Source organism: Budorcas taxicolor, chromosome 1 (assembly GCF_023091745.1).
Source record: "Budorcas taxicolor isolate Tak-1 chromosome 1, Takin1.1, whole genome shotgun sequence".
Taxonomy (NCBI): domain Eukaryota; kingdom Metazoa; phylum Chordata; class Mammalia; order Artiodactyla; family Bovidae; genus Budorcas; species Budorcas taxicolor.
In genome coordinates this window covers 16,680,331-16,705,137 of record NC_068910.1, presented here as the reverse complement: position 1 = coordinate 16,705,137, position 24,807 = coordinate 16,680,331, and the positions used below count along the sequence as shown (strand labels likewise).

At 38.0% G+C, this 24,807-nt stretch overlaps 1 protein-coding gene across 1 annotated transcript in view; it reads left to right on the top strand.

The window, feature by feature from the left end:
- Positions 1 to 23,223, top strand: part of DNAH12 (dynein axonemal heavy chain 12) — a 167,516-nt gene extending 144,293 nt beyond the window's left edge. Inside the window, exons 60-73 of the mRNA XM_052636568.1 lie at positions 461 to 619; positions 788 to 932; positions 2,715 to 2,865; positions 3,312 to 3,565; positions 3,754 to 3,894; positions 8,117 to 8,254; positions 9,587 to 9,820; positions 10,104 to 10,292; positions 12,361 to 12,464; positions 13,861 to 14,065; positions 18,418 to 18,555; positions 19,004 to 19,095; positions 21,399 to 21,466; positions 23,033 to 23,223. Coding sequence (XP_052492528.1) covers positions 461 to 619; positions 788 to 932; positions 2,715 to 2,865; positions 3,312 to 3,565; positions 3,754 to 3,894; positions 8,117 to 8,254; positions 9,587 to 9,820; positions 10,104 to 10,292; positions 12,361 to 12,464; positions 13,861 to 14,065; positions 18,418 to 18,555; positions 19,004 to 19,095; positions 21,399 to 21,466; positions 23,033 to 23,223 — 2,209 coding nt within the window. The remainder of the gene's footprint in view (positions 1 to 460; positions 620 to 787; positions 933 to 2,714; positions 2,866 to 3,311; positions 3,566 to 3,753; positions 3,895 to 8,116; positions 8,255 to 9,586; positions 9,821 to 10,103; positions 10,293 to 12,360; positions 12,465 to 13,860; positions 14,066 to 18,417; positions 18,556 to 19,003; positions 19,096 to 21,398; positions 21,467 to 23,032) is intronic.
- The last annotated feature ends 1,584 nt before the right edge of the window (positions 23,224 to 24,807 follow it).

The window sequence follows — 24,807 nt, the reverse complement described above, 5'->3', positions numbered from 1 at the left end:
ATAACTTGGCATTTAACAAAAGAATCAAGAGGATATGTATGCAGATTTCTGGAGCTCCTTTTTCATAAATCTCCCTCCCTCTGATACTCTGCCCACAAATTCCAGTCACCTCAACCTTCCTTAACTCTGACCTCTTTCTCTTCAACTCCACAATACTCCTAGTTTCTGATTTTGATTTCCCCCTCCCCCACTTTATAGTCTGAAAAGTGCCTCCTGGCAGATAGCTGAGGCAATCATAGGGATCACCTTGTCTCCCTCTTTTTTTCAGGTACCACAGTCCTTCACTGGCTATTATAATTTCTAAAAATAATTGTTTCTTTGATTTTTTTCCCTGGCTTTTCTATTTGTTAATAGCAGTAGTATAAGTCAATTCTGATTGTTTTATCCACACTATAGAAGCAGAAATTGATTTCATTTAATGTTAAGACAATTTACAACAGCCCTTATTTTGGGAACACAGGGCAAAGAAAGAGATTGAATACCAGGAACTGATGTTTCTTTTAACTGGAGGAGTAAGTCTTAAGAGTGCTGAGAAAAATCCTGATCCAACTTGGCTGCAGGATAAAAGCTGGGAAGAAATTTGTCGTGCAAGTGAATTTCCTGCCTTCAGAGGACTCAGGTACTTGTTTAAACATGATGACTTAGCACTGAATGGTGATGGGTAAATCTGTAATCTAGTGGTCTTTAAAAAACAGTTCTAAAACTGTCTTGATTCATCTCCTCATTCAATGATCTCTTTCAGTTTTTCTCAGTGAAAGGATAATTGTTAAGCTTTTCTTTCCCTTAGGGATCATTTTTATGACAATGTATCTGAATGGCGGGAGATCTATGACAGTAAGGAGCCACACAATGCTAAATTTCCAGCACCAATGGATACAAGGCTAAATGAACTACAGAAAATAATCATTCTTCGGTGCTTAAGACCTGATAAGGTAAAAAACAGATGGGTCCTATTTGGAACCCAGATAATCTTCCACTTATAAAACACTAGGTTTAAAGTTACTATTATTTGGTACTTTAACCTTCATTTCAGATGCTCAGATGGGTTCACTGAGGTCCTTGGATCTGTAGGTTTATAGTTTTCTTCAACTTGAGAAAAGCTTTGGCTATTATTTCTTCAAATATTTTTTTGCCCATGATTTCAATTAAATATACATTACACTGCTTGATGAGGAGGGCATGGCAACCTACTCCAGTATTCTTGCCTGGAGAATCCCCATGGACAGAGGAGCCTGGGGGCCTACAGTCCATAGGGTCATACAGAGTCTGACATGAGAAGTAACTTAGCATGCATACTGCTTGATATTATACCACAGGTGTCTGATACTCTGTTAATTAAAATTTTTTGTATCACTTTGCCTCAGTTGGACAGTTTCTACTGTTGTCTTTAAATGTGATTTCTTCTTTTGTAGTGTCGAATCTGCTATTGTTGTTCATTCGCTAAGTCGTGTCCGACTCTTCGCGACCCTATGACCTGCAGCACACCAAGCTTCCCTGTCCTTCACTGTCTCCCTGAGTTTGCTCAAACTCGTGTCCATTGAGTCAGTGATGCCATCCAATCATCTCATCCTTTGTCTGCCGCAAAGTAGACAGGCTCTAAATGGCTAAAAATCTGCGTATTTAGGCTATGTTTAAAACAGTTGAATATGTAATATTTTGAATTTGGTGCCAATGGACTTTTGAGCTAACAGCTTTTAGCCTACTGTGAAAAATAAACAATCTAGGGATGAGTACACAGAAGCTATTGTTGTCCCATTTATTTAACCATCTGATAAAGATGGCTCAGATGGTAAAGAATCTTTCCTGCAATGTGGGAGTGCTGGGTTTGATCCCTGGGTTAGGAAGATCCCCTAGAGAAGGGAATGGCTACCCACTCCAGTATTCTTGCCTGAAGAATCCCATGGACAGAGGAGCCTGGCGGGTTACAATCTGTGGGGTTGCAAAGAGTCAGACACAACTCAGCAACTAATTATAATCTGTATTTTTCTTACTTTTAAGTATTAGGGTATAGACTAAGCTGCTGTAACAGAGACCTAAAATACAGTAGCTTAAATGAAATAGAAGTTAATCTCCATCTTTGCTAACAGCCCTGAGCAAATGCTTGAGGGCTGGCAGGGTACAGAGATTCTTAAGATCATCCAGAGACTCAGTTTCTTTTCTCATGCTAGAGAAGTCTCCTGAAGTTCGGGCCTTGTCAGCGAGATTGAAGCTAGCTCATAAACACCACATCTGTTGAACAGGAGAAGAGAGTGTTGAAAGCAGATTCCTTATAAAAATAGAATCTGGAAGCTCCGTATATAATTTCTATTTGTATTTCTCTGACCAAAACTTAGTCACTTGGCCATATCTTGCTGCATGAAAGGCTGGGAAAACTTGGGGTTCTGTTACCAAAAGGAGACACAGAATGGGACAGTTTACAGTCTCTGCTATACTGAATGAGATTGAACATCCTTTCACATGTTTAAGATCCACTTCTATTTCATTTTCTATAAACTGTTTATCTTCTTTGCCCATTTTCTCTTGGATTGTTAGTCTTGTCCATTACCTTATAGGTGCTTTTTATATATTAGGAAAACTAGTACTTTGTCTATGATATACTGCATGTTTTTCTTGTCCATTAGACTCATAGTTTGCTCTTTGTTAGTTTTCAGGAAAAAAGTTGTTTTGTGAAGTAAAAATTAATCTAAAGATTGTATTTTTTCTCTCTTCAACAGATAACTCCAGCTATAACTAATTATGTAACTGACAAACTAGGGAAAAAGTTTGTAGAGCCTCCACCATTTGATTTGACAAAGAGTTATTTGGATTCAAATTGCACCATTCCCTTAATTTTTGTGTTATCTCCAGGAGCAGATCCCATGGCCAGTAAGCATAAACTATCAACTTTTGTTGTTGTTAGTCACTAAGTTGTGTTCAAACCTTTTGTGACCCAGTGTACTGTAGCCTGCCAGGCTCCTCTGTCCATGGACTTTTTCCAGGAAGGAATACTGGAGTGGATTGCAAGTTCCACTGAGATCTCCAGGGGATCTTCTGACCCAGGGGTCAAACCTGTGTCTCCTGTGTTGGCATGTGGACTCTTTACAACCGAGCCACCAGGGAAGCCTACTGCCAACTTTAAGAAATTACAAATAAATCGTCTTGTTCAGTATCTATTTCCTGGATGATTATAAATCACTTAGTAAACTTGGTATTTATAAGGAAAAGTAATAACTAGAATTCTTCACAGTTAAATACTTGTATATACTGAAACATAAAGCATATTTTATAATTTTAGATAAGCAGTGAAACCATTTATTTTTATGCCCTCTTAGGCCTGCTGAAGTTTGCAAATGATAAAGCTATGTCTGGAAATAAATTTCAAGCTATTTCACTGGGACAGGGACAAGGACCCATTGCAACAAAAATGATTAAAGCAGCAATAGAGGAAGGAACTTGGGTTTGCCTACAGAATTGTCACCTTGCTGTCTCCTGGATGCCCATGTTAGAAAAAATATGTGAAGATTTTTCTCCTGAAGTCTGTAACTCATCCTTTAGGCTTTGGCTCACAAGTTACCCATCTCCAAAAGTATGTTTATTTCTTATGGATTTTAGTACATTTATTTGGTTAACTATTACATTGTATATCTTAAATGCTTTACATTACAAGGTTTTAAAAATATTTTTGGAGTCCTCTCTTTTACCTACTTTTAATCCAGTATGCATTTTTAAGAGTTGAGTTGGTTATCTAGAGTAATGCTCTTTGTTCTGTCTCAGTTCCCAGTAACAATTCTACAGAATGGAGTCAAAATGACTAATGAACCTCCTACTGGTCTTCGGCTAAATCTCCTCCAGTCTTACGTCACTGATCCAGTTTCTGATCCTGAGTTTTTCAGTGGATGCGAAGGAAAGGAACTGGTAATATTCAGCCTCTGGAACTTTTAAAATGTGTTTTACAGTGAAAAATATGAGAACATAAATATTTTATTTAATACTAAATTTCACCCATTTCCTAAGAAGACAGAAACTGTACCTATCTTGTTCATCATTTTATTCCCAATAGTTTGTGTTCTGCTTCGCGTGTAGTAGATATTCAAATAAATATTTGTTGAGTGGACAAACTGGAAAATTCTGAAGGAGATGGGAATACCAGACCAGCTGACCTGCCTCTTGAGAAACCTGTATGCAGATCAGGAACAACAAGTTAGAACTGGACATAGAACAACAGTTTGGAAAAACAACTGGTACCAAATAGGAAAAGGAGTACGTCAAGGCTATATATTGTCAACCTGCTTATTTAACTTACTTGCAGAGTACATCATGAGAAGCGCTGGGCTGGAGGAAGCCCAAGCTGGAATCAGGATTGCTGGGAGAAATATCAGTAACCTCAGATATGCAGATGATACCACCCTTATGGCAGAAAGTGAAGAGGAACTAAAGAACCTCTTGATGAACGTGAAAGAGGAAAGTGAAAAAGTTGGCTTAAAGCTCAACATTCAGAAAACTAAGATCATGGTATCCGGTCCCATCACTTCATGGCAAATAGATGGGGAAACAGTGGAAACAGTGGCTGACTTTATTTTTTGGGGCAAAATCACTGCAGATGGTGAGTGCAGCCATGAAATTAAAAGATGCTTACTCCTTGGAAGGAAAGTTATGACCAACCTAGACAGCATATTAAAAAGCAGACATTACTTTTGTCAACAAAGGTCCGTCTAGTGAAGGCTATGGTTTTCCCAGTGGTCATGTATGGATGTGAGAGTTGGACTGTGAAGAAAGCTGAATGCCGAAGAATTGATGCTTTTGAATTGTGGTGTTGGAGAAGACCTTTGAGAGTCCCTTGGACTGCAAGGAGATTCAACCAGTCCATCCTAAAGGAGATCAGTCCTGGGTGTTCATTGGAAGGACTGATGTTGAAGCTGAAACTCCAATACTTTGGCCACCTGATGTGAAGAGCTGACTCATTGGAAAAGACTCTGATGCTGGGAAAGATTGAAGGCAGGAAGAGAAGGGGATAACAGAGGATGAGATGGTTGGATGGCATCACTGACTCAATGGACATGGGATTGGGTAGATTCTGGCAGTTGGTGATGGACAGGGAGGCCTGGCGTGCTGCGGTTCATGGGGTCACAAAGAGTCGGACATGACTGAGTGACTGAACTGAACTGAGTGAATGAATATATCTTAGTTTGTACAAAAGTCCAACAGTGCCTTTAGCAGTCTATTTTCACATTATTTTTTATTGTTTCAACAATATGTGTGTTAGGTACCAGATATAAGGCAGTGAGAATAAAACAGACACCCCCACCACCAAAAAAACTGTCTTCATGGAAATTCTAATAATAATGTTTTGACGTATTAATAACACTCTTCAGTGTTGTTGTTCGGTCACTAAGTCATGTCTGACTGTTTGTGACCCCGTAAACTGCAGCATGCCAGACTTCCCTGTCCTTCACTCTCTCTCTAAGTTTGCTCAAACTCATGACCATTGAGACAGTGATGCCATCCAACGACTCATTCTCTCTCACCCCCTTATTCTCCTGCCCTCAATCTTTGTCAGCACCAGGGTCTTCTCCAACAAGTTGGTTCTTTGCATCAGGTGGCCAAAGAATTGGAGCTTCAGCTTCAGTACCAGTCCTTCCAGTGAGTATTCAGGGTGGATTTCCTTTAGGATTGACTGGTTTGATCTCCTAGCTGTCCAAGTGACTCTCAAGAGTCTTCTCCAACACCACAGCTCAAAAGCATCAATTCTTCAGTGCTCAGCTTTCTTTATAGTCCAACTCTCACATCCATACATGACTACTGGAAAAACCATAGCCTTGACTAGATGGACTTTGTTGGCAAGATAATGTCTCTGCTTTTTAATATGCTGTCTATATTGATCATAACTTTTCTTCTAAGGAGCTAGCGTCTTTTAATTTCATGGCTGCAATCACCATCTGCAGTGATTTGGGAGCCCAGAATAATAAAGTCTGTCACTGTTTCCATTGTTTTCCCATCTATTTGCCTTGAAGTGATAGGGCCAGATGCCATGATCTTCGTTTTTTGAATGTTGAGTTTCAAGCCAGCTTCTTCACTCTCCTCTTTCGCTTTTATCAAGAGGCTCTTCAGTTTTTCTTTGCTCTCTGCCATAAGGGTGGTGTCATCTGCATATCTGAGGTTATTGATATTTCTCCCAGCAATCTTGATTCTAGCTTATGCTTCATCTAGCCTGGCATTTTGCATGATGTACTCTGCAAGTAAGTTAAACAAACAGGGTGACAATATACAGCTTTGATGTACTTCTTTCCCAATTTGGAACCAGTCTGTTGTTCCATGTCCAGTTCTAACTGTTGCTTCTTGACTTGCAGACAGATTTCTCAGGAGGCACATAAGGTGGTCTGGTGTTCCCATCTCTTTAAGAATTTTCTACATTTTGTTGTGATCCACACAATCACAGGCTTTGATGTAGTCAATAAAGCAGAAGTAGATGTTTTTCTGGAACTCTCTTGCTCGGCCTTCTTTTATTTATCTTCTTCAACGTATCTGTTTGTAAAACAGTTTTGCACATGGTATTGAGGAGAGTAGCAGTTCCTATAAATAGCACTCCTCTTCTCTACCCAAATTCTTACCAGTTAAGAAACAGGAAAAAAGAATAAATATATGGGAACCAAATTATAACCTTAATTACTGATATAGACTAGGTTGGAAGATTTGGCTTATATCTGTGAACAAATGAACGTAATATTACAGAACCCAGAATGAAACAGATTTATCTACCCAGAGGAACAGAGCAAAATTTCCTTCCTATCAGGAAGCTCACATCTAAGAAAGAAAAGGGAAAAGCTGAGCAAATCTTATTTGCTTAACTTTTCCCAAATTTACCCATTAGATAGGTACTCCTCTCTCTACCAGTGAGTTTAAGAACTTAGAAGATGCAGAAGTGTTACATTAATTGATGTTTCCCTACATGGAAGGAAGCATCAGTACAAAGGGAAAACCATCCTCTCCTTTACACACAATGCATACTATGATAGTTATCATATTTGTCTATTTGAACTGGAAAAAGACTGATATTGCAGACAAAGGGTTGAATTCTTTGGAAGCCAGCTTGTTTCTTTCTGCTTGATGTTGCTTTCTGTGTGACCCCAGTTCTGAGCAATAATTTTGTTTGTAACTCTGGGACAAAGGGAGGATATTTGTGGTTTTAGCTGGAAAGAGGACTTAATAGAGTGGAGAAGGTGGTATGGTGATCCTCCTACCCATCTTATGATTGCTTCTTTATGTCTTCAGTTGTGGAAAATCTTTTCTGCTGTTCCTCAGGTTGTTCTCATAGATAGCTGCTCTGTAAGCAGTGGTAACTTTGGTGCATCAAGGAAGGAGATGAGTTCAGGGTCTTCATATTCTACCATCTTGGCATGTCTCTCCAGCACTATTGCATTTTAATAATGTATAATGTTATTGCAGTTTGTCTAGCTTTGGAGGGTTTTGTTAAGTCATAAGATTTTTGCTTGTTTGTTTTAATATAAAGTGCCTACTGTTAACACTCTGGCTTCTTCCCCTCAGACTGTTCCCTGAAGGCACAATTACTCATTCTTTTCAGTGCCACAGTCCTGATCAGATTCTGTGTGATCCTTGCCCACCTGGCTAGTTTTCCTGCCAGATTACAAGCCCCTGGTAATTTGAGGCCTTGTTCATTCTTTCCTCTGTCCCCTCTGGTGAAGGGCTCCAAGCAGACGCTCTGTTGCTTTTGGGGGCCTTGTACCCAGACAGCTGTGGTGAGATCCATAGTAGGTTATTAAAACATGGAGTCTGTTTAAGCAGGGTTTGTATCTGTGGCTGATGTAGGGGGTGCTGAGGCAGTGTGGGAGCTGTTTGCTCTGTGGACACAGCAGTGAGGCCTGCTTAGGCCTCTATCCACAGCCTTCCAAACTGTCAGTGTACAAATGCAGACTAAGGGCAATGCATACATGTTTGTACAAGATATAGAAGTTGTGAGATTAATATTTTTTATAGTGAGGATTGTTTTAGATAGTCTTTCTAAATAAAAGTTTGTAGAGATATATAATCATAGAATCTCACAATGAAAGGTCATCAGTCCCCCTCATTTTAATAATGGAAATCTGATCAGAATTTTCTCTTGCATATTTTTGTCTTAAAGGCTTGGGAGAAGTTGCTGTTTGGAGTTTGCTTTTTTCATGCCCTTGTGCAGGAGCGAAAGAAATTTGGTCCTCTTGGGTGGAATATTCCATATGGATTTAATGAATCTGATTTACGTATCAGTATTCGACAACTACAGGTAAAATTAGAAAGACTAATATTGATGGAGATTACTGTGTACCAGGCCCTAGGCAATTCCCTTTGCTTAGAATAACTTATTCACTTCTCCCAACAACACGAATAGCTGGCTGGATGGCAGTAATAATTATAATTTTGGCTTACAAAGAATGTTTTTCCATCTGAGTTTTTCTGCCGCAAATAATGGGAACCCTGATTCAAACTGGCTTAATCCATAGTGAAACTTTTTATCTCATGTCAAAAAGAGTTGCAGAGGAAAGACAGGTTCTGGAGTGGGTTTTTCAACAAAAGTGTTGCTATCAAAGACCCTAGTTCTTTCTTTTGGCAGTGCCCTCCTCAGCATTGGCTTTCTATAGGTCCTCACTATACTCTCCTCTTAGCTTCTTCTCAGTCAAATCTACAATTTACCTCTATCAGTCAACAAAAACAGTAGAAAAGGAATCTATTGAAGGGATATTGTGTAGGTCACAGAATCACCAAGATGGCTGGACAGCCATGGCATCCAGTGTCATATCTAGAATCATACCATGTCTGGTAGGAGCGTTCCTTCTATCCCTGTTAAATGTCAGACACTGCAGCTCTCATAGGTGCCACTGAGACTTTCATCTGCTGCACATTCTCTGACGTCATCAAAAAAGATCTTTTGCTCTCCCTGCTTCTTTGCACACTAAACTCCAGTTCAGTCCAGCATGGCTACATCTGAGATTCCAAGCCCAGGTTACAGGGCTAGGCTTTAGCCATAAGGGGACTGAGAAAGTGAGTGATCAGGTGTTTTCAGTTTCTGTAGACTCGCAGTGAAACATGAGACGTATGAAATGGTCAGCATCCTCCGACAAACAAACAAAAGAACAAATGTCCCCTGTTAAGTTCCAGCTCACTCAGACTTTGACTAGGCCCTAGACTGCTCACTAGGCACATTACTCACATTATCTGCATGAGTTCCAATCCTCACAGCAACACTGTACGGTGGGTATTGTCCCTGTTTTGGAGAAAACCAAAGGTAAGAAGTGAATTTACCCATTGAGGTAGGATTTGAACTTCAGTCTGTTCAATTCTAATACTTTCCCATCATTTCTGTCACGTTGTACCAACCATATCAATCCAACTAGAGAACCACAGGATACTGTATATTCTGCCTCTGTGCTGTGATAAGGGCCTTAACAACACGAGGCTTTAAAACAACCTTGCTGATAGTTCTTCCAGCCCCACTTCCATGTGTATAGATTGATCAGTGACTGATTGATTGATTGATAGGTATTTAAAGCCATGTTAAAATGGAAATGAAGTGAAATACAATATGTTTTTTCTCATTTCATTTTTTTCTTTGTTTCAGCTGTTTATCAATGAATATGATACAATTCCATTTGAAGCCATCTCTTACCTGACTGGAGAGTGTAACTATGGAGGAAGAGTGACAGACGACTGGGACAGACGTCTCCTCTTAACCATGCTGGCTGACTTCTATAACCCACACATAATCGAAAACTCTCATTATAAGTTTTCTCCTAGCGGAAACTATTTTGCCCCTCCCAAAGGCACTTATAATGAATACATTGAATTCATTAAGGTAACTGATATCACTGAAAATAGGGTTAGATTCAAGTGTGATTTTCTTAAAAGCAAGTAGTGAAGTAGGCCCCCATAACGTATAGAATTAGACAAGTATTAGGTACAATCAGCTTTCAATACAGTGTTTTTGTTTCTAGTAGTTACTGAGAATTGGAAAAGTTTGATCCCTCTGTTGTTTGATGTTTAGTTGATTTTTAACCCTTTTCGGTCTGCACATGTCTACCTTATGAATTAACGTACCCAATTAAACTGTAATGCTTGTTGAATTTATTTTCTGGTAGAAACTTCCTTTTACTCAACATCCGGAGATATTTGGATTACATGAAAATGTTGATATCTCCAAAGATCTTCAACAAACGAAAATCCTCTTTGAGTCCTTGCTTCTCACCCAAGGAGGCTCCAAACAAACAGGATCCTCAGGAAGCACTGACCAGATTCTACTAGAAATTACCAAAGATATTCTCAACAAGGTAATATTTAGCTTAAAATGTGTTACTTGGAATATAACATAAATCAAAATGGGACTGAAATGTCAATCTGAAAATTCCAGGTAGCAACATTATGCCTGAGTGAGGTACTTAGCTTTTCTGAACATTAGTTTCCAAACTAGAAGAGTGGTGATAATAGTGCCACCTGTGTAAGGTTCTTGTGAACATTCAGGGTATCATTAATTTGAAGCGCTTTGCATAATGCCTGGCAAATATTACGTTCCTAGTAAGTAGAGTTGTGGAGCAACTGAATTTCTTAGCATTTCTAAATAAAGATGGTGGACCTACTCTTTTTTTAAATGGGGGAAACTGTCTGAACTTGGTGGTTCAAGAATGGAATGCTGTTTAATCTAGACCTTCAGAAGTGAGGAGGCACAGGGAGGTAAAAGCAGCGCTAAATTAGCAGCTACAGCTTTCCCCCCCATACTGCATTCCAGTGTACTTTGCCCTGGGAGAATGGAATGGTGCTCTCTTTTCTCACTTTTTTCTGCCTTAAATTGAATAAAGAACTACTAAGAGGACTTTATAGCCCCAAGCAGAGATCTTCACAGCTCCTCTCCAGGATGAGCACTATAATTATCCCCGAATTTCAGCATCAGGCACTCTGACAGAGCACAGCCTGACCCTGCTCTAACTGCCTTGTAAGTCCACGGATGGCGCCTAGTCTCCTCTCCCAGTCGGTGCCCTTGCCTTATACCACCCTTAAGTAGAGCCTACTCAGGCCTAGAAGCTTCAGTCTGGCTATGGCCACTGGAGACAAGTAGTGAGCAACATTGCCTGCTGCCCTAGGATGAAAGCAAACTAACGTTCTCCCGCCTCTACCTGTGGACTGCTGCTTCTCACCCCCAGACCCTTCTGCTTGTGTGAGTTATGTCTTTGGGGAAAGGTTCTTGTCCTCTCAAAATGGTGGCTCTTACAAGACCCCAATAAGAAGTTACCTGGCAATGGCATGTGGGACTTAATTGGGGTAGAATGGTGTGCTGACCAACAATTGGTGTCATGCTTTGAATGATACCGTCTAGTATGATCTGGAATTCTTTTGCACCACCAAGGGCCATCACCTGGGGATAGTCTGGGTGCTCAACATTTTAGTTTGGCACGTTCCTCATAGGGAAATTTCTTGTAGGGAAATTCCTCTAAGAGTGCAAATGCCAGTGTCAGGGGGCCTGATCACAGCCCCAAAGTCCTCGTTATCACTTCTTCTCAACCATCTCTGAGATGCCTCATTAAAATCAGATACTCAGTGACTTTCTTTCTCCCTAAGCTCTGGAACCTTGCTACACTTACACGTTAATTATTTGGTAGTGGTATAAACAAAGCTATTTTGAGCCTGTTGATAATTTATTGAAATAAATAGAAAATAGTTGTGAAATGATATATTGGTTGTATTAATGGAAAATAAAATCCAATTTATGAAAGAAAATTATACAACTTTTTAGAAATATATATCTTCTACTCAGTGCTATATCCTATAGGAAAGAGCATGGGCCTTAGTGTTAGAGACCTATGGATTTAAACAGACTGCTTCTGAATTGTGTACCTTTAGCCATTTACTAATGGCAATGGCACCCCACTCCAGTACTTTTGCCTGGAAAATCCCATGGATGGAGGAGCCTGGTAGGCTGCAGTCCATGGGGTCGCTAAGAGTTGGACACGACTGAGCGACTTCCCTTTCATTTTCACTTTCATGCATTGGAGAAGGAAATGGTAACCCACTCCAGTGTTCTTGCCTGGAGAATCCCAGGGACGGGGGAGCCTGGTGGGCTGCCATCTATGGGGTTGCACAGAGTCGGACACAACTGAAGCGACTAAGCAGCAGCAGCAGCAGGCATTTACTTCACCTCTCTGTACTTAAATGTTCTCATCTGTAAAATGGAGATAATAATAGCCACCTGAAACTGTATGGCAAGGATTACATAATATTTGGAAAGCACTTAGCATAATTCTTTGCACATAGTAAATGCCTAATGTTAACTATTATTGATATTATAGCCAAATGACACTGTTCATTTTGAGAGTAATATGTGATCTTCAAATTTTATTCTCTTAGCTACCAAGTGACTTTGACATTGAATCAGCACTGCTCAAGTATCCTGTGAGATATGAAGAGAGCATGAATACTGTGTTAGTGCAAGAAATGGAAAGATTTAACAAGTAAGGAGCTCTACACCCAGTGATTCAGAAAGCTACCAGCCAAAGTTGATAAAAAGATACACCAGTATTGAATCAAAATTTTAAGAAAAAATTATCAAAACTTTCCATTTCGTTAGAATTTGTCTCCTTTTTCAGAGTTGCATACTGCCCCAGAAGGGAGAATACCTTTTCTAATGTAAAAATGATGATGAAAAAAGAGATCTGGTTAAAAATATTACTGGTTAAAAATATTCATTAATCATAATTTTTCATCCATCTATTGCTCTTCTCCTCAGGAAATAAAGCTGGAATGACCATTATCTAAGCCTTTGTGTAGATACTTATTTAGTCATTTTTCTGCCCACCTTCTTCCTAAGTCTAATCTAGATTGGTTAGGTACCCTAAAATAGCAAGCAGATTATTTGCTTTGAATGTTTAAATTGAATTTTCTAAAGCTCAATACTGGCTTAAGGAATGGAGAATTGTTTTGGTTATGAATTTTCTAGTGTTTCCAAGTTTAACTTTCCAGACTTTTTGACTTTTTAAAATAAAAGATATTAAAACCCTATGATACCTTAATGAATTTAGTATCTCTTATACAAAGACTTATACATCTAGACTTACACATCTTATATATCTAGACTTGCCTGGTGGCTCAGTTGTAAAGAATCTGCCTGCCAATGTAGGAGACATGGGTTTGACCACTGGCTCAGGAAGACCCCCTGGAGAAGAAAATGGCAACCCACTCCAGTATTCTTCCCTGGCAGATCCCATGGACAGAAGAGCCTGGCAGGCTACAGTCCATGAAATCACAAAGAATCAGGCACGATTGAGCGACTAAACAACAACAACAATACAAAGACCATACGTGTTTGTACATAATAGCATATTGTCTCTCAGTTGCTTAGGCTTAGAGCCTAAAACCCTCACTTGAGGTATATTTATGATGTTCTTAGAATTTTGGGCCTAAGTGGGAAGCAAAGTACTCATAAAGGTATGAATGAATATACACTTTAGATTTTTATGTAGTGTTATCAAAAGTTTGAACCATTGCATTGTCCCTTTATAACTTTTCCCATATTTGCATGTCACCTGTAACATTATTTACCTGATATTTTCCCTTAAATCATTCTCTGTTTAAATTAGCCTGGTCTTAAGCAATAATACCCAGAAAGCAATTTTGATGTGCAAGTTATATTATTTTCTATATTTAAAAATCCATACATAATAATTAAAATGAAAAATGTTCATCCAAGTATCACCTAAAATTACCTTACATTATGAAGTGGGAGGTGACCAAATTTTGGGAAATACTCCCATAAAACCGTGAATGATATCCTGCTCTTTCTTCTGGATAGACTGTATATTGATATTTATTATCATATATATGATGATAACATAATTGCTTTCCTTGCAGCTTAATTAAAACTATACACAGCACTCTACAGGACCTTGAAAAAGCTATTAGGGGTGTGGTCGTGATGGATTCTGCGTTGGAGGCACTATCTGGCAGTCTGCTTGTTGGAAAGGTTCCAGAAATATGGGCGCAACGCTCATACCCAAGTCTTAAACCCCTAGGAAGTTACATCACAGATTTTCTAGCCCGGTTGAACTTTTTACAGGTTAAAAGTTATATATAATTTATACATACTATTTCATTTTTCTGCTTGACTGAAGAGATACTAGAAATTGCCTGTGGTCACTTGAATGTCTCTGAGTTAGATGAAATGGATAAGTAGTTTCATGGTAATCTAACTGAAGTTTTAGAGTATTGAGAAGTACACGTATTTGAAAGTGCTAAGTAGAAAATTAAAATGTTATGTTACCCAAACTCAAGTAATACGTGACAGTTATATTTCTGAAGATTCTGTTTGTGGTTTCTGTGACCACAACTTGGTCTTATGATTTTGATGCTGACAGTAAATCACAAAAAGAGCCTGAGGCTTGGATTAATCAATAATTGGCCATTATATAGAAATCAGTGCCTCTTATCTCTTATCTCATAAAGCCAGGGAAAAGGTGAGTGCTTTGAAATCTCTAAACCCTTCACCCCCAAACTCAGAGGTAAAGGATGTGTGGTTGATGCTTACATGGGGATAGTTGGTGGGGAGAGCCCCCAGAATACATTTTGGAAATTCATATATATGATCTTTCAGTTTTCAGTTGCCCCTTTATTATATGAAAGCTCTATTAGTTTTACTATAGAAGCTAATAATAAAACAGACATATTTGTGAAGATGTGGATAGAGAGGCTTTCTCATAAACATCCCTTTTTAATTTTTGCCAGTCTGATAGATCAGTCATATCTTATTGTTTCAAGTTGAGTTTCTTTGATTTTTAGTGAGTCTGTGCTTCTTTTTGTATGTGTACTTGCCATTTGTATTAATATTTTCTCCTGTGACTTGCTATTCATCTCCTTGACCAATTTTTCATTGGACTATTTTTGTTTCTTTTCATAAAAAATTTGAAGGTTACTTTCCATTTACAGTTATTCCCAAATGTTGGCTTTATTCTTCATGTTGTACCAATGCCCTTGAGCCTGTCTTAGCACCCAATAGCCTGTGCTTCCCAGTCGTCCATCCCTATACTGCTGCCCATCCCCCCAACTGGCAACCACTAGTTCTCTATTTTTGTGAGTCTGCTTCTTTTTTTTATTTTTGCTATATTTACTTAGTTTGTTACATTTTTTAGATTCCATATATACGTGATATCATACAGTGTTTGTCTTTCTTTGTCTGACTTATTTCATTTAGCATAACATATTTCAAGTCCATCTTTGTTGCTTCAAATGACAAAATTTTATTCTTTTTAATGGCCAAGTAGGATTCCATTGTTTGTGTATACCCTGTCTTCTTTATCTATTGATGGACACTTAGGCTGCTTCCACATATTAGCAATTGTAAATAATGCTGCTATAAACATTGAGGTGCATGAATCTTTTCAAATTAGTGGGGGTTTTCCCCCAATATATATCCTAGAGTGGAGTTTCTGGGTCATATGTTAGTTCTCTTTTTTAGTTATTTGAGAAACCTCCATACTGTTTTCCATACTGCCTGCATCAATTTACATTCCCATCAACTGTGTACAAGGGTTCCCTTTTCTTCACATCTTCGCCAACATTTGTTATTTATGTTCATTTTGGTGATAGCCATTCTGACAGGTGCAAGGTGGTATCTCATTGTGGTTTTGAACTTGCATTTCTGTGATGATTAGTGATGTTGAGCATCTTTTCATGTACCTGTTGACCATCTGCATCTGCTGTTCGGAAAAATGTCTGTTCAGTTCTTCTGCCTATGCTTTAATTGGGCTGTTTGTTTGATGTTGAGGTGTATGAACTACTTATATATGTTGGGTACTAATCTCCTCTTGGTCGTATCATTTGCAAATATTTTCTCCCATTCAATAGGCTGTCTTTTCATTTTGTTGATAGTTTCCTTTGCTGTGCAAAAACTTTTAAGTTTAATTAGGTCCCATTTGTTTATTTTTGCTTTTATTTCTTTTGCTTTAGGAGACAGATTCAAAAAAATCTGCTGCGATTTATGTGTAAGTGTGTTATGCCTGTGTTTTCCTCTAGGAGTTTTATACTGTGTGGTCTTACATATAGGTCTTTAATGCATACTGAGTTTATTTTTTTGTATGATGTTAGAGAATGTTCTAATCCCATTCTTTTACATGTAGCTGTCCAGTTTTCCCAGTAACAATTATTGAAGACACTGTGTTTTCACCTCCTAATGATTCTTAGAATTAACAAATTAAACAAATGAGTGGTCTGGAGTTTTTCCCCCCTTTTCTCATTTCTCTCTCACTGTTCATCCTGCTTATCTTCCTTTCCTCCAGCCTGTGCCTTTTTTTTTTTTTTTAAGTACTTTGCACACTGGCTGGCATCTCAGATTAAATCCGGAATCCAACATTTAGTATGTATGTGACTTTGAAGAAGATACTCATCTTTTTGCACCCTGATTTCCTCATTGGCAAAATGGGAGGAATAATACCTAACTCACTGAATTATGGACTAAATGAGGTGATGCATGTAAATCACCTAGCTCCTGGCATGCACTAAACAGTAAATGGTAGCTAATTCAGAGATTTTATGGATATGTAAGTAGCTGACCCAGACATTCATGACATTCTTGGCTAAATGAAGACCTGAAGTGAGCAAGGGGATGTTCTATATACTTGCTTTCTGGGTTCTTACAGCTTTCTCTGCATGGTGCTCATTCTGCCTGGCTTGTACCCTTACTGAGCTCCATCTCTGTCTTTACCTCTTCTTGATCTGGCAGCTTGTACAGTTGAAACATCTCCAGCAGTGGTTTGTTCTCTTCTTCCCAGGAAGCAAAGCTGACTCCTTCCCATAGTGTGCTGCTCACTCAGAGCCAAAGTTCATTTTATTGATTCATCTGTTCATTCAAATGTGAATTGAGACTCACTTTGTCCAAAGCATCTTGTCATTAGACAGGGTTGCCAGGTTGCCTTCAGTTTGCCAATAGCCCTCAGATGATACCCTGTGTATCTAAGAAAAAGTTAATTCAGTATAGTAAGGGATGTGTCATAAAAGACCGACATGTAAAATGCTCCAGGAATTCAAAAAAGGGAGAGAGTTTTTTTAACATAAGAAAACAGTTGGTTTTTGGATGAGGTAGCATGTGAGCTGGTCTAAAGGATGAATGGTTTTGGACACTGCAAATAAAGGAAGAGGGCTTAGAGACACCTGTAGGATGAAAGACAGTATATCATTTAGGATTGATTATTTAGTAAAATTTTTGATGAAAGCAAAATTAAATTCATTCCTTCATGTAACTGAAAAATCCAGGGAGTAAAGTGACTCCAGTCAACTTTTGACCTAGGGTGCAAATGCAGTTACCTGATCCTGGCATCTTGCCCTTCATCGCTTGGCTTCAGTCTCTGTGGGTTAACTCCACTCTATGTTCTTGTTTGATGGCAGCAGGATAGCAATAGAAGCTCTAGCCTCATATCCACAAAACTGTTTAGAGTGAATCTTTTTCCCCAGAAGTCCCAGCAAGAGTCTGTACATCTCTGGCTTTGATTGGGTTACATGTCCTTTCCTGAATCAGTCACTATGACTGGAGTATGATCAGCTTGGCATGAATCACATGCCCACGCCAGAAGGTAGAGCTCCACCACCAGAGTGGTGTTTCAGTTGAAATGTTAGGAGGATTCATCCCATAGAGGGATATGAGTCATGCCACTTTAAGATAAACAGAAAAAACAGGAGAAGTTTACCAACTGCAGAGAAGAGGCCACCATTTGATCAGAATGTCAGATGTTTAAAGGGGAACTAAAAGGGATAGATATATGAATACAATTTGGGACCAGCTTATGAAGTATCTTGAATGGGAGACTTGAGGTGTTTTAGGCTTTACCTTGGTAGGGTAGTAGTAGATCACTGAAGTAATATATGAGACGTTGAGCCATCTAAACCATGCATGGAGAGGTGTACTCTGGCAGCATCATTATAGATGTATTGAGCAGAGAAAGGGAAGAAACAAAAAGAGGTACACATGATTGGGAAAGAAGACCAGTATATCTAAAGTGGGGCCAGAATCGTGGTGCGGAGGCAGGGAGGTTAAGAGAATCAAGGAATTGGAACCAACACATGAGGGCTGTAGTTAGACAATATATAGGATTTCTAAAGATGGCTGCTTTTGAGTGGGATTAAGTAATATAGTAAGGCCTCAAATAATTTACATTTGTCTTTTTACAAAAGATTTTAATCTTTCACAACAAATAAAGTTTGTTTTATTCAGGTTAATGTTAAAATTAGTTTGAATTTCCCAAGAAGAGTAATGGGAAGGGATAAAAGGTAGGAGGGCCAATAAAGGTGGTATGTGTGGTGTCAGGAAAGAGAGTCCCGTGATGGAAAGTGTGGGCAGCATACACAGAAACCAGAATCAGTAACTGTATGTCAGGTAATTCTTCAGTAAGTAAAAGGAACATGTTTGTTTTTCCTTTATAGGACTGGTATAATTCAGGAAAACCTTGTGTGTTTTGGCTCTCAGGCTTCTTTTTCACCCAAGCCTTTTTAACTGGAGCAATGCAGAATTATGCCAGAAAATATACCATCCCTATTGACTTACTGGGATATGAATTTGAGGTACAGTAAACTCCTTAAACTCCAGAGCATATCATTACATCAAAGGCATGTATTTAAGCAAGGAGGACATTAAGAATTCATATTTTTATTGCCCATTGCAAATAATTCTTCTTCTTTCCATTCTTTGTATTTATGAAGAAAGTATATAGTATTTGCCTTGCTGTCTCCATGAGAGAATTGTTATACATCTCAATATTCAATTCAAATAATCCAACACTGCTTTTCTATTTTAGTGGAAATCAATATGATGTACAATAAAACCAGATAAAATACTTTAAAAAGAACTGTATTATTTTAAAATTATATTTCACTGAGAAAAAAATATAGTTTAAGAAGCTATTATATGGACAAGTTTCTCTGAATGTGTTCTGAAAATTTAGGTAATACTTTCTTTATGAGACATTTACCTAGGGAGGAAATCTCTACTAGCATTTGTTTCTGCCTTCAGGTTATTCCTTTTGATACCTCTAAGGAAGCACCAGAAGATGGTGTTTATATCCATGGATTATATCTTGATGGAGCTCGCTGGGACAGAACAAGGTCAGTAGTTTCAACTGCAGACTCTTTAGTTGTAGCTGAATCATAGGTGAGATAAGCTGTCTGCTGCCCTTCACCCTTGCCATCCTCCACAGCCAAAAGGCTTCTTCTAGAGAATATGACAACTAATAGATAATATTAGAATTCTTGCCATAAATCATTATTCAGGCTGAAGCAATCAGTAAGTGAGTAATTTTAGGTTCTGAACAATTTTGAGTTAATATTTCAATGGTCTTACCAGTAGAAAAGTTAGTTGAATTTATTTTCCTTCTTCTGTTTTATGAGTTACCTTCTGTTTTGTAATGTGTAGGAGCACCTCACTTTTAAATAATTTACAGTTATAGTAAAGGTCCCATTTCTACTGGTGAATGGAAAACTTTTTCTTATATTTTGATGATATAATAAATAAATATTTAGAATAAATACTGAGGGAATACCCTGGCTGTCCAGTGGTTAGAACTTGGTGCTTTCACTGCAGTGGCCCAGGTTCAATCCCTGGTTGGGGAACTAAGATCCCACAAGACATGTAGCACAGCCAAAATAAATAAATACTGAATTTCCAGCATAGGAAACTAATCAATGCTTAGATTTGTGTGTGTGTGTATGTGTCTATGTAAACAGACAGATAGATAAGAGAGAAAGGGAAAGATTATTTCCCTTGGAACTCTGCTCTTTAACAATCCATTACTTAGCATAATCTGCTATTTCCAGAGTCAGGGTTAGACTTTCCTATCAAGAAAGGGTTAAAAGTCAAGGAAGGGAAAATTGCTTAAGAAGGAGCATGAAGTCAACATCACTCATTATCAGAGAAATGCAAATCAAAATCACAATGAGGTACTGTCTCACTCCAGTCAGAATGGCTTTGATCCAAAAATCTACAAACAATAAATGCTGGAGAGGGTGTGGAGAAAAGGGAACCCTCATACACTGTTGGTGGGAATGCAAACTAGTACAGCCACTATGGAGAACAGTGTGGAGATTCCTGAAAAAACTGGAAATAGAGCTGCCATATGACCCAGCAATCCCACTGCTGGGCATACACACCAAGGAAACCAGAACTGAAAGAGACATGTGTACCTCAATGTTCATCGCAGCACTGTTTATAATAGCCAGGACATGGAAGCAACCTAGATGTCCATCAACAGATGAATGGATAAGAAAGCTGTGGTACATATACACAATGGAGTATTACTGAGCCATAAAAAAGAATACATTTGAATCAGTTCTAATGAGGTGGATGAAACTGGAGCCTATTATACAGAGTGAAGTAAGCCAGAAAGAAAAACACCAACACAGTATACTAACGCATATATATGGAATTTAGAAAGATGGTAACGATAACCCTGTATGCGAGACAGCAAAAGAGACACAGATGTATAGAACAGTCTTTCGGACTCTGTGGGAGAGGGTGAGTGTGGGATGATCTGAGAGAATAGCATTGGAACATGTATATTATCATATGTGAAAAAGATCGCCAGTTCAGGTTCGATGCATGAGACAGGGTGTCAGGGCTGGTGCACTGCGATGACCCTGAGGGATGGCATGGGGAGGGAGCTGGGAGGGAGGGTCAGGATGGGGAACACATGTAAACCCATGGCCGATTCATGTCAATGTATGGCAAAACCCACTACAATATTGTAAAGTAATTAGCCTCCAATTAAAATAAATAATTTTTTTTTTTTTAAAAGGAGCATGAAGGTGGTTCTACAGAGATGGTCCTAAGACAGGGATATAAGGAGAGTTAGCTGCACATAGCTCGTGTGATTATTTCTCTTTCATTTTCTTCATTCTCATGATGTTTCTCTTAACTTACTTTTTCTTATATATGTATTCATCTTTTCATTTCTTTCTTCCTTCCATCTTATAAGCAAACAAATATGCAATGTAACATAGGAAAGATAAACTACATTTTCTAGGTAGCTCTATGTTCGAATCCTGACACTGGCACTTAAGAACTCTGTTACTGTGAGAAAAGTACTCAGCCTCTCTGAGTCTCCACTCTTCATCTGTGAAATAGGAATTGGAATGGGGCCAAGAGTATTGTGACGGTCAAATATAACAGCATAGTGTCTGCCTCATGGACATTACTTTTAAAGTGGCAGTAATTGATATTTGTCCACTATTTAACACATTACCTTTCCATAATTTTCTTCTGTTTTTCTCAATTTTTCATTGCCTTTTACTTGGTTTTGTTTTGACATTTTTTCCCTGCATATCTCTGGTCCTCTCTTGTATTAAAAGTCACAATTTCTAAGATGCAGATTTCGTTTTACTTCTAATAAACATCTATCAATTTCTCTTCACAGTGGATTGCTTGCTGAACAGTACCCCAAACTTCTGTTTGACCTGATGCCCATCATATGGATAAAACCAAGTAAATATATTTCTAACAAAACTTTGTAGAGTTGTATGGAGCGTAATGATAGATATTTTTAACTGCTTTCCAAATAAGTCTCTGCTCAGACCTATTAGATTTGTTCAATTATAGTAAATACTGATTTAATCTTTATATTGGAAATATATTGCTCCCCCTTTTTGTGTTGCATTTTTATTATTTTATGACTATTATTTTGCCTCTTTTTGCTCTTATCACATGGGATATAACATTTTCTTTGCCCCTCCCCTTCACTTCTCCAAATCTAGAGCTTCCCATCAATATTTTGATTCTGAAGTGCCTTTGTACACATCTTAGAGACACAGACAGGTTTGACATATAGTCTCCAGTTATTGACTAGAGTTTTCTGGCTATAAGAAACTCCTAGGCCTAGGAACCAGCCAGGTGACCCAAGCCTCTAGGGGTGGAGACCAGCTTTGCCCCCTTGTAAAACCTACTTGCTTCCTCCTTTTTGCCATCATCATTTTCCCACCAAATGTGAACAATGAGCCTCAAGGCTCATTCTTTTGTCGTTCCTCTCTATTTTTTAAAATTCTCAAATAACTGTAAATGAAAACATTTACAAATCACCCAATTACCACTCAACCTATTGTTTTTATTTCTTTTTTTTTAATTTTATTTTTTATTTATTTGTTTATTTATTTTTAATTTTAAAATCTTTAATTCTTACATGTGTTCCCAAACATGAACCCCCCTCCCACCTCCCTCCCCATAACATATCTGTGGGTCATCCCCATGCACCAGCCCCAAGCATGCTGTATCCTGCGTCAGACATAGACTGGCGATTCAATTCTTACATGATAGTATACATGATAGAATGCCATTTCTAAAGCAGTTCATTTATAACTATGATGTGGCCTCAGTTTAGAAAGATTCCTGATATCTCATATCTGGCTTTGCAAGAATTGTGTAGAGATTATTTTTGTGAGTTAGTGTATATTTCCGAGTAATAACCTGGTGAAAACTAATAGTAACTTCAATTTCTTCTAATTTATGGATTTCTTATATTAGAACTCTAAGCAACTGTGTTTCTCTTTTTGCGTCTCCCCCATTACCCATGCTGTGTTTTGTTTCTCCGTTTTTTTAAATATAAATGTATTTATTTTAATTGGAGGTTAATTACTTTACAATATTGTATTGGTTTTGCCATACATCAACATGAATCCGCCACAGGTATACACATGTTCCCCATTCTGAACGCCCCTCCCTCCTCCCTCCCCGTACCATCCCTCTGGGTCGTCTCAGTGCACCAGCCCCAAGCATCCAGTATCTCCTAAGTCCTCTTGAGTGTTTTCATACTTGCTAAGTGATCAGGTCTTTAAAATCACATAGCATATTGAAATCACTCACCTTGTTTCACAACCATTGTTATATGCCAACTATGAAAAAAGAAAAGCCAAAAGAACAACTTTAAAATATTCAAATATCATAATCGTGGTCTGAGATTTAGTACTGGTCATTTTATTACAGGATAAATAGTTGTTCTTTTAGTACCAGTGACTGTTTTCCCTTTATCAAATGACTGTATTTCCTTTTCTTTTCAAGCTATAAAGTCTAAGATCGTGAAGTCGAATGCCTATGTCTGTCCTCTTTACAAGACAAGTGAACGTAAAGGAACTCTTTCCACCACAGGACATTCTACTAACTTTGTCATTGCAATGTTGTTGAAAACAGATCAACCTACTCAACACTGGATCAAACGTGGGGTTGCTTTGCTTTGTCAATTAGATGACTAAATTGGACAACTTAATAAAACATCTGAAACAAGTTACAAAAGATATTGCCTTTGCTTACTTGAAAATATATACAAGTATCTTGGAGTAATTCTTTTAGGTGATCTTTGTGAATGGTCTTACATTGTTCTCCTCCGTGATATGCCACTCTCAATTGGAGTACAGCCTTCCAGATGGTTTCTTGAGATCACAGACAACTGTGAAGAAAAACATGAAATGTGTATTGGAGTCATATGGAAAATCTTTGAAACTTTTATTTAGTTCCTTTTTTTAGTTTGATATATATGTGAAAAACAGATTTGGGAAGACTAGCTGGATAAAATTTTAACTAATATCAAAAATTATCTTTTTCACAAGTGTTAAGTCATTTCATCAGCTTCAGTAATAATTTACTTTCTATTCAACTATTGTGATTATACACAAACATTTAAAATACATAAATTGTAAATAAGGAAAATGCTGAAACAATTTCAGAACTAAACCCCTTCTGTCTTATTCTTAAAACGTCAGATCCATATTTCTCACAGTACCCCTGTGACAAGGAAAGGAAACTCAAAGCACTGAGGCTGACAAGCAAAGGCGGTAAGACGACTGGAGGGAGATCCTGCACACTGGAGGTGGTATCATGCTTCTTGGCATTTGCTTCACATTTAATTGGAAATGCCAGGTGGGCTCTGTGTTATTTTTAATAGTTATTATTCTTATTATTTAGTATGCAATCATAATACTAGTGTACATTATCCATTTTTAAACATTTCAACAAAACAAACTTATAGTAAAAATTTTATTATCTTGTGTGGAGTTAATTCCTTCTTTAAGATTCCCTGGATATTTTAGGCTGCAGCTCTGTAATTCAAAGAAAATGTAGGTGCAGCTTCCCAGTGAATCAGGACCATAGGGACAGTCATTTTTGATAATTCAGTCAGAGCAAAATGTTTGGCTTCTCTTACATGAAAAATTGATTCTGGTTTGCCATGGCTATGTGCATGAGTCCTCAGAGGAAGAGTTCACCTCACACAGTCAACCTCCTGCTAAAGCATTTTATTCCAGGAATGAAATGTTTCATCTTTTAAACTTCATGGATACAGCAGTGAAGTAAAGAGACCATGTTTCCAAACAGAGCTAAACCACATGTAAAAAACAAGGGGAATGTGCCAGACTGTCTTATGATCAAGTATTTATAGTAAAGCTATTAATGGAATAGTCACTACTGGGGAGTGGAGATCCTAAATATAAATGAAAATTCTGATGTGCTAATCCTTAACGGTGAAAACTTCAGTGCTGTCCTAGAGGATATAACAAAAGGTAAAACGTCTTTGGTATGTGATCAAACCTATTCTATGTTAAACCTGAAGTGTTCTTTTAAAGCCATTGAGATATTGCCTAATAAAATATACTGGGGCTTTCCCCCACTATTCCAGTTACATGTTATATTATGAGAGCACATTTATTCCTATAACATGTTTATTTTTAATATTTAATAAAATATTTCTAGCATAATACTCACTGCATGTAGGAAAGATATTCTTTTGAGTGAATGGTATAATCACAGAATAACTCATAAGCTAAGTTTAAAATAGAACAATA